General features: G+C 43.0%; 1 protein-coding gene across 1 annotated transcript; it reads right to left on the reverse strand.

Moving 5' to 3' along the window:
* Nucleotides 1-561: 561 nt before the first annotated feature.
* On the reverse strand, nucleotides 562-9,076 carry FGG (fibrinogen gamma chain). The gene is made up of 10 exons (XM_082237723.1): nucleotides 8,908-9,076; nucleotides 8,747-8,797; nucleotides 8,252-8,435; nucleotides 8,051-8,144; nucleotides 7,249-7,379; nucleotides 5,827-5,960; nucleotides 5,525-5,709; nucleotides 3,261-3,538; nucleotides 2,039-2,205; nucleotides 562-988 (listed from the first exon to the last, which is right to left on the reverse strand). The coding sequence occupies exons 1-10, from the start codon at nucleotides 8,968-8,970 to the stop codon at nucleotides 974-976; spliced, it is 1,302 nt and encodes a 433-aa protein (XP_082093849.1). The 5' UTR covers nucleotides 8,971-9,076; the 3' UTR covers nucleotides 562-973.
* Between the last annotated feature and the right edge of the window lie 1,337 nt (nucleotides 9,077-10,413).

A 10,413-nucleotide genomic window follows, 5' to 3' on the forward strand; every position in this document is an offset into this window, starting at 1 on the left:
AATAAAGGGCAGTCATCTATATGTAATAGATTGGGCTTTGTATGGTACTGTTTCTTATTGAACAATATGGGGTGCTGATGAAGGGATGCGGGTGGCTCTGTGGATTAAACCACAGAGCCTAGGGCTTGCCAATCAGGTTGGTGGTTCGAATCCCCGCGACAGGGTGAGCTCCCATTGCTCCGTCCCTGCTCCTGCCAACCTAGCAGTTCGAAAGCATGTCAAAGTGCAATTAGATAAATAGGTACCACTCCGGCGGGAAGGTAAACGACGTTTCCGTGCGCTGCTCTGGTTCGCCAGAAGCGGTTTAGTCATGCTGGCCACATGACCCGGAAGCTGTACGCCGGCTCCCTCGGCCAATAAAGCGAGATGAGCACCGCAACTCCAGAATCGGTCACGACTGGACCTAATGGTCAGGGGTCCCTTTACCTTTACCTTTAGGGTGCTGATGAATAAAGCTAGGAGCACATTTACAGATTTATAAACAATCTTTTGAAGATGATTCTGAACATTTGCCAAATTCCTTTCAATTATTGTGGCAGTTAAGAAGCAATTAATAGTACATTTTCATTTATTAATATTTATTCAAATATATACGGAGAAGAAATATTGAACAATAACTACAAATAGTGGTTCTAATCTAGAACAGTTTTTGCCTATGTTGAAGGGTATTTTCTTGCATGTGGATTTTGCCATACCATTGTCGGATACAGACACAATCTGGAGAACTTCAGGATTCAGGCTTTTAAACTTGTGAGCTATTCAGTTTTCCACAACCTTGTGCAAAATTGTGCAACTGTGAATATGCAGCGGAAAACGTGAGCAATGAATGTCTTTTATTGGAGGGTGGAAATGAACATTAAATGATTTGCTTCTAGTTCCAGAGACTACATTTTGGATGCTTTGTGAACTTCAGAGTAGCATTTTATAAAAGTTTGTGAACTTGACCAGTTAAATCTTTGTTAAAAATGTTCTTTTAAACATCTCCAACCTACAAGAAAGAAAGAAAAAGGAACAACTGTCATTTTTCTCCTGAGAAAAGACTGAATAACATACATCTATAAAGAGGATTTTGTGAAGACAGAAACAAAAGAGCCCTGCAATCTCCAACCAAAGACATTACTAATTAAGAATCTTTGGAAGACCATAACGGACAACAATCTCCGCTCCAGTTTGGGATTCAAAGATACACTTATTTTGAACATGGAGGTTCTGTTTAGTTATCATGGCTAAATGATAGTTTCAATAGAATGATCCACCAGGAAATTTGTCTAGTCCTATTTTAAAGCCATTCTCTGCTAGAGTTCCAACACCACATCACATGGCATCAGGTACCATGTGTCCATTATACACATCTATATGCCATTTTGATTTTAATGTGATAAAACAGTATTCAGAATGAAATAGCCCTGAGAATATTTTCCATAAGATGCCAGCAAAATGCTGTTAACAGTGTTCAGGTGCAATGCTTCCATTAATTCAATTTTCAATTGACTTTGTTTTCTTCCTAAATGTCTCCTCGGCTTCCTAATCCAGCCTCTCCCCTTATTAATTCAATTTTCAATTGACTTTGTTTTCTTCCTAAATGTCTCCTCGGCTTCCTAATCCAGCCTCTCCCCTTATGAACCTCTCCCCAAAGAGTCTCTCCCCATATAAACTTAGCTGGACCCTGCAATCATCATCGGAGGCCCTTCTTCATGTGCCTCCTCCACAAGATGTCTGGAGGGTGGCAACATGAGAACGGGCCTTTTCTGTGGTGGCTCCCCACTTTTGGAATGCTCTCTCCAGGGAGGCTCCTCTGGCACCTTCACTGCATCTTTAGGTGCCGGGCCATTTTTCTCTATATACAGACCTTTGGCCTTTAACAATGTATGGCTTTTATAAGTGGGTGGGATGTTTGTAAAGTACAACCACACCACCCCCATCACCCTGATTTGAATGTATTTATGTTTGGTTTTTTGTTCGTTTGTTCGGTGTTTGGTTGAAAGTCACTTTCGGTTGCTTTGGCAAGGCAAAGCAACTAAATAATAATAATAATAACCTCTTTTACTCCTCCGGCTTGCCCTCCTGTTACTACTGAAAGCCTGGAGAATGGAATGATCTTCATAGTTGTTTTCTTCATGGAATACCACCGACTTCGCCAGGTTGCCCAAATGATGCCATTGTCATAACCATTTGGACCGGCATCTTTCTCTGTGTAAGAACCACCTAAAATACAAGCAGAAACATAATATCATGTAAGTGGATGGTAAGATTATTTTTTACAGAATGAGAAGATAAGCTGCACTTAATTTTACCCTTCTCTGTGCCCCCAGCAATTCTGCAGCAAGTTTCTAAACTTGTTTATTCAGAAGTCAGTTCCACTGAGTTGAATGGGGCATTTCATAATAAGAACACTTAGTCAGTGCTTTTTTTCTGGGTACACATACCCCTAAACATTTTGTGAATCTACCATAAGTTTGGCCTCATTGAGGGGCAGTATTTCAATATGAGCAGGAAAATGAGAGTAGCCCTAAACATTTTTTGCAGAAAAAAGGACTGCACTTAGTTATACACACAATAAATATGTGATATGTAAAATGTCAATTGACAAGTAAATGGTTCCGTCTCAAGCTTATTCAGAGTAAGCATCTGAAGTGAGATGAAGGGGACATACTTTGTAATTACAATTCTTAATTGCACATGTGTGATCAGCTAATGGCACCATTTCAGTATTAAAGTCTCCTATTTCAAGATATCTCAAAATCATAAATGGTTTACACCACAGGAAAATGCATATACTGGTACCCGGCCGTCCAGATCCACAGCACAGCGGATACTTGATCCTGGAAAATCTGAAGCGTCTGCAGACTTGCTGTAGCCAAAGGCTAGCATATCAAAGTTGAATTGATTTCTCTCTCATTGAAATCAATGGGACAGAAAAGTGCTTAAAGGAGCAACCGATGCATGTTAACTCAGAAGTAAGTTGCCCTATATTCAGTGAGTCTAGGATTCACTTTTGTTGGATCCTACCCTGAATGTATAGGACTGGAGGGAGAAGAGATCAGTCCTATCAAACACCCGTTGATTGAGTCCATTTTAACTTCGATTGGCTCAGAATAAGTGGAACTATTTCCAGATTATGTGAGGAGGTGTCTATGTTTGCCCATCTCTTTCTGAAACCTGAGATCAGATGAGTCAGGCCCCTGCTACCTGTCCGCCTTCAAAAGTTTGGAGGGGAGGGGAGAGAGGACTTGGAGCATGCAGAAAGCTCACAGCATTACCTTGATAATATTTGCCATTGAGGTGAGCAGCATGACATCTGTTCATCCACCACCCAGATCTGTCCTGTTCAGCACAGTTGCCATCAAATTTATCATTGTCGTTGTCAGGTGTGCTGAACTGCATTCCGTTGTGGGATGTGAAGAATTTGTCACTTGGATCATCTCCAAAATCAAAGCCTTCAAAAGCATCACCAGCCTCACCGCCAGAAAAGAAGGCGTAAGTCAGGCGATACTTGTCTGCTTCAGTTCCCACTTTGAAGTGGGCATAATCTGCATAGCTGTAGAAAGGAGAAAGTTAAACGTTCCAAATTTTACTAGTGTTAAGTGTCTTTTACTTTTGATTCCTCAGACATGTCTGTTAATTATATTACGTGGTGCAGGCATTTCAAGGGTACAAAATGGGGGCATTTGCGCAGAAACTGTCTAAAACAACTGCTTGCTGAGTACTTCATCTTACAGGTAAAGGTAAAGGGACCCCTGACCATTAGGTCCAGTCGTGGCCAACTCTGGGGTTGCGGCGCTCATCTTGCTTTATTGGCCGAGGGAGCCGGCGTACAGCTTCCGGGTCATGTGGCCAGCATGACTAAGCCGCTTCTGGCGAACCAGAGCAGCACACGGAAACACTTTACCTTCCCGCCAGAGTGGTACCTATTTATCTACTTGCACTTTAACGTGCTTTCGAACTGCTAGGTTGGCAGAGCAAGGACTGAGCAACGGGAGCTCACCCTGTCACAGGGATTTGAACCGCCGACCTTCTGATCAGCAAGTCCTAGGCTCTGTGGCTTAACCCACAGCATCTTCTTAACAGGTCTATAAACGTAGAGGACTTGATCGCACTCCTCTGTTCTGGGCACCATAGTAAAGCAGTTTTCTGCTATTACAGTTACTGTGGGTGTAAACTAGAGCTTGTTTGAGAGATGAGGTGCAAACCATCCCTGGGTCATAACATGGTACACCAACTTTACCTGCTTCTATAATTAAAAATTTGCTATTTTAAACAAATACAATTGTGCTTTTTATGCTCTTCAGTGGAATATTGAGGACAGCCCAGTGGTCTTTCATTAGTGCTGTGGACTAATGGCTGGAACACATATCAGTGTCAGATTGGCTGCTGGGAAGGAGCCTGGATCACATGTTGCAGGAAGCAGTAGAACCCAGAGAAACCAACAATAGCCTTAAGACTTGTATTGGCTGGTAGCAAATGGGCAGAAAGATGATGGCACAGCATAACAGGCTTGCCAGGTGTTGACAAAGCAAGAGCCCTCTTTGCAGACTTTGGCCCACAGACCTGGAGTTGGGGCATGGATGGGTAAAGAGGACAGCAGAATGATCTAGTTTATACCTTAGAATTTGGCAGCTGTACAGTGCAAACTTTGGATAGCCAGAGTTCCAAAGTCTAAGAGCAATGATGTCCTGTGACAAAGAACCAGGTAGAACATAGTCCTTTCTGCTGCACTTACCAGACCCCAACAAGTCACAAGTCCCCAAGCCTTTGCTGTTACAGTTCCTCTACCCCAGCAATGCTCATACACAGATCCTGTATCTACCTCTTCTTCCTTCCCCCACAAAGCCTTCCTTCCTTGCTTCCATTGGCACCATTGTACCTCTCTCCAGACAACCATTGCTTTACTTTCCCCTCCTGGCCTCTGGTCAGACCCCACTCACCCCTCTTTTACTCCCTGGGGAGTCCTCATGTGTGTTCCTGCTTTTATTGCACTATTTCCTCTTAACCTTCTGAGCCAAATGCAGTGTTACCAGCAGATACAAAGTTCTCATGGGAAGAAAATGTGAAGTTTGGGAAGGGGAAATCCCCATTGTTCCTCCTGGAAGGAGCATGTAGTTAATAAGCCAATGTTAGACCACCACCATCTATGGCCATACTACCCTGAACACGCCCGATCTCGTCTGATCTTGGAAGCTAAGCATGGTCAGGCCTGGTTAGTACTTGGATGGGAGAGGTTAGTACTCCTGCCAACCTAGCAGTTCGAAAGCATGTCAAAGTGCAAGTAGATAAATAGGTACCGCTCCAGCGGGAAGGTAAACGGCGTTTCCGTGCGCTGCTCTGGTTCGCCAGAAGCAGCTTAGTCATGCTAGCCACATGACCCGGAAGCTGTATGCAGGCTCCCTCGGCCAATAAAGCGAGATGAGCACCGCAACCCCAGAGTCGGCCACGACTGGACCTAATGGTCAGGGGTCCCTTTACCTTTAGACCACCACCAGCATAGGAGTCATGAACTACTGAAGAAATCCTCCTGGAGGAATACCTTTTTTGGCCACTCCAGTCCTCCAGCTCTATTCGCAAGGCATATGGAATAGCAGACTGAGTGGTTATCAGATGAATCTTCTCATTTCCAAGCCAGAATTCAGTCTGGTCGTTTGGTGACAGGTGTCCAAAGCCTTCTTTGTACTGAATCCAGTTTTTATTAAAATCTTCACTCCCATCAAGCCTCTGATAAGGAATTGGAAAGGTAGGAAAGGGAAATGAACAGGATTAGTATTCATTTTATACGACTGATCTTCTCTTATATGTTATGCATGCCATGCATTCGCTTTGCAGATCACATACCCTCTGGAAAACCGTCCACCCGTTTCCTAGTGTATCCATTTCACAATAGACCAGGAACTGCTCCTTGGCTTTGAGAGGTTTGATGAAGTAGAGACCGCTCTGCCTGGCACCTTTATTTGCAATGTCTTGACAATCTATAATGAAGAAACAGGAGCAACATACATTAGTGAAACTGCTGTCTATGGTATTCACATTTTAACCAAACAAGACTAAATACACCACATACCTCAATCATTATAATTTGCATTCTTCTCCAGTGCTTTACCCAAAGAACTCAGGGCAATATACACAGTTTAATCTTTCAAGAATCACATGAAGTAGCTTAGGCTGAACAGAGATTTGAACCCAAGTCTCCCTGGCCTAAGACTAACCCCACACCCCTCAAACCACTGGTTCTGCTCTATGTGGAAACTGTTCTGAGGTAACGAGATACATAAGTTAACGAGATACATTCCTATTTGTCTGCACCGAAATGTGGTTTTCTTGGAACTGTATTAACCTACAACTGAGCTATGGCCCTCCTCCTCTTTACTTATATAGATAGAGATTTTGATAATTTTATAGGTCAAGCAAAGCTTTTGAAACTTCAGAAAATACCACAAGTTGTCTCTCTCCACTCATTGGTCCAGCCGGGACTTCCAGTAATGGGGAAAAGATGAGGCCTCTTGCAACTGCTCCAAATGTTATGTTGGGGTGGGGGACATTTTGGAACAGTTTGGTAGGTGAAGTGGGAACTTCAGGTGAAAGGGAAGTTTTGCAAAAACTACCTTAAGCTGATGGAAGTCTGTGCTGCATTCAAAAAGGATTCCATCAGTGGAAGGACACAAGTAGATATAATGCAGTAAACATGTCGACCTCAAGGCTCCACTTTAAAATATACTTATTTGTGAGCATATGCCGCAGACATCAATGGAAACTGAATAATTGTGCTTAGACTTGAGGTGAGAACAGAATGACAGCCCATAGATGTTAGCCTGGACTTAAGCCCATCTGGATCTTTTGAAGTCACTAGAACTAAGTTGTTTGTTTCCATGCTTTAGTGATGAAACCATTTTATAGTGACAACTGTCAAATGAAGAGTTATTTCCATTGATCTCAACCCCACAGTCTTTGTACCCACATCCAGTTCTTTCAGATTTAAAAAATATGCTTTCAAATGGCTGGGCTTCATGCTCAAGAATGAAATAAGTTTATAAAATGGCCAATTAGCCAAATGCAGTGCCTTTCCATAAAATGTTAGTACACAATAAACTGGCATTATCCTGTCACTGCGACTTCCCATTAATTTCTGTATATATTTGAATTGAGTGGACTTCATGATCAGAAACAGATTAAATTTTTTAAAAGAGCTATTAGCCACCTCAATAAGATGGGAGTGATGGCACACAATTCATCAAACAGGTACTAGGCTCTCACTCTTACCTCTTCCAGTTAATTCTTGTATCTGGACAGTGTCTTTGCACGGCTGTTGGCATTGTGCCTCAAGCTGAGCAGTCTTCTGCTTCAAATGTTGAATATTGTTATTGTTCAAAATCAGCATGTCTGTCAGTTGCCTAGCAATTGAAAAACCCAATACAGGACAGGTTTATTGGAACAATAGTTGAAGCTGAATTCATTTAGACTGTGAGGAGGTGGTCGGGGGCCAGAGAATCATGTCTTATCTCAAGTTACCTCGCTCTCTGCATGTCCAGCAAACTGTCCACTGAAGGCACAGAGCTTGGTGCAGGTCCAGTGAGAGACCCCCTTTCCCTTCGATGCAGTCAGTATACTAGGAGCAAGTGGTCTTTTTTTCTGCACTAATATGACCTAATATAATAATTGTACTGCATGCCTCCATGTCTGCTGCCTTGAGCTCATTGGAGGAATAATAGATGGCCGTATCTGTGTTCTTTAGATGTGTAAGAAGCATCTGCTGTAGTCTGATTAAACGGGTTTATTCAGAAGTTAGCCCCAATGTAGTAAGTGAGGCTTGCTTCCAAGTAAACAGGTATAGGAGCTGCAGCTACACAGATAGCTTAATTCTCTTGGTTGGATTATAACTTTAAACAAGTAAATAGCTTGATTAGGTGATAAGCCTTAACTAAGCAAACAACTTGTCTATTTACACAGATTAAGTTATAAGAACACACACATTTTCTTTAACACATCAGCAGAACTTCACTGAGGAAGCGAAGCAGTGAGATTAAGTAAAGTCCTCAAAGCTGCAGTAACAGAAGATACATACTGTATTGTATTTTCATGGGCCACAACGATGTTTTCATATCTGATGATTTCATCAATAATTTCTCTGGACTTTTGCATATAACCTGGAATCACATCTGCAGAACAGGAACAAAAGCATGCAAAATATTAGTGATGTGCTGCTAAATGAACTGGGAAATAAAGGAATGTTTCCACTGTACTGTAGTGGCCTTTGCATTCTCACTTGGCTGAGTTTGAGGGGATCCCAAGTGCGCCTGACGAATCTGCGATATCAGTTGGTCTGTTAAACCTGAAGAGTTAGAGATCTGTTCCAGGATTTGTTCAAGTATCCGGAGATCTCGATCCACTGTAGGCTGATATGTATTCAAGAAATCTGCAATGCCACATGTGGTGGGGCAAAAGCTACCCTAAAGGAAAATAGAAATTTTAAATCACACTGCAGAAGAAGAAATGTTTAACAGCCTGACTCTATAATTTTTCATCCCCTACACATGCAGAACCTGATGAATATTAATCACCCCCTTGTAGGCTAGACAAGAGGAGAGTTTAAAACACAATGATAAATGAGCTTATTTTAAAATATTGCATGCAGTCTGTAACCAACGTTAAAAGCAGCCACACATTTTAACAACTGCTTCACAAAGGAATACACATACCAACATGCCAGTAGTAACCATATTAGTAAGAAGCGCAAGAATAACAAGAGATATTGACTTACAAATCGGTCATCCAAGATGCAGCAGTTATCACGGGTCACAGGAACATCATACTATGTGAAATAATAAATAAAATAAAATGAGACTTACAGTGATTTTGCTACTATGGCAGCTATTTCAGCCATTTCTTTAAGAGGTTGCTACCCTGCCCTGCTACACTTACTGTGCTGCAAGTTGAAAAAAGGAAGGACAGGAGAGGCAGCCAAATGTTGAACCTGGGTTTCATTGTGCCTGTGGCTCTGTGACTTCCCAAGCACTGAAGAGGCAGTGCTTTATCGGTGCGGCTTTGCAAGTGTCAGGGACCTGATATTGCTCTCCGGACTGCACAGCAGCAGCTTAAGGGATCAGGTGGGACACAGTGGGTGGACACAGTATTGTAAATAGGCGGGGACAGAGTGGGGAGGGAGGGCAGCCTCTTCCTGACCTTGCGGGGGTGTTTCCGGGATCCGTTGCCTGTTCTTCCCATTTTTAGCACCAGTTCACTTAGCACACACATCCACAAGTCCTTCTTTGCGGGGAACAACAACAACAAAAAGAAAAAAGGTTGTAGAAGATGGACAAGTTGCCCTATGGAGCAATCGCTTCCAGGAACCACTTGCACTAAGCCTGACCTGTCTCTCTGAAGGGTCTGATGATCAGAGATAGGAAAGATCGCAAGAAGAGTCTATGTCCGCCCCCACAAAGTTCAAACAGCTCCAAGTAAATGTGTTATTTTGTAAAATGGCTGATGCCGTGCTCTTGGACCCCCGTGTGGCCTTTAAAAATTACAGTGGTACCTCGGGTTACAGACGCTTCAGGTTACAGAAGCTTCAGGTTATAGACTCTATTAACCCAGAAATAGTACCTCGGGTTAAGAACTTTGCTTCAGGATGAGAACAGAAATCGTGTGATGGCAGCGGGAGACGCCATTAGCTAAAGTGGTACCTCAGGTTAAGAACAGTTTCAGGTTAAGAATGAACCTCCAGAATGAATTAAGTTATTAACCTGAGTACCACTATATTGGTATAAACTTTAAAGGTTTGGGAAAATTTGGAAAGTATGAGTGTTGGGGATGTAGCAGCATGGAAAGTGTTTCTGTGTGGCCAAGGCTCAAAAAAAGAAATAGCTTGTGTGTGGTTCCCCTGAGCTGGAGCTCCTGCGCATGAACCCCTCTAGGTTATTTGCTGTGGGTGAAGAGCTCCCATTAACATCAATGTGATCTGATTCTAAGCAAGAAAGGTCCCCTCTCCCTACGCCACAGACCCGATATTACTTGGGCTCCCGTGCACTATTTGTTTCTTTAAAAGTCCACCACACAAGGCCAAACCACCTGATAAATGTCATCTGGGCCTGTGGAGGCTCCAGGCAGGGTTTGCAGAGTGCCACATTCTTTCTGAGTGGTATCCCTTCAGGAAGATCCCACACCTAGGAAGAATGAGCTACTCTACTGAAATCTGAGGTGGGGAACCTGAGGCTTTGGGGCCTCTCTCTCTCTTTGCACCAAGGCTACACATCCTCATCTAGCAACATCCCTCACTTGCCCTGCTCTGTGCCCTTCTCAAGTGCTTTTGCCTGTGCTTGGACTGAAATAATGCATCTTGATGTACGTGGATGCAGAAACCTCTGGCATTTGCACGGTTAGCATGTAGCCTAGTGTACAAAGGGAAGAGTCCCATCTTTGCTTCACACA

The sequence above is a fragment of the Podarcis vaucheri genome (assembly GCF_965113315.1).
Source record: "Podarcis vaucheri genome assembly, chromosome: 9".
Taxonomy (NCBI): Eukaryota; Metazoa; Chordata; class Lepidosauria; order Squamata; family Lacertidae; genus Podarcis; species Podarcis vaucheri.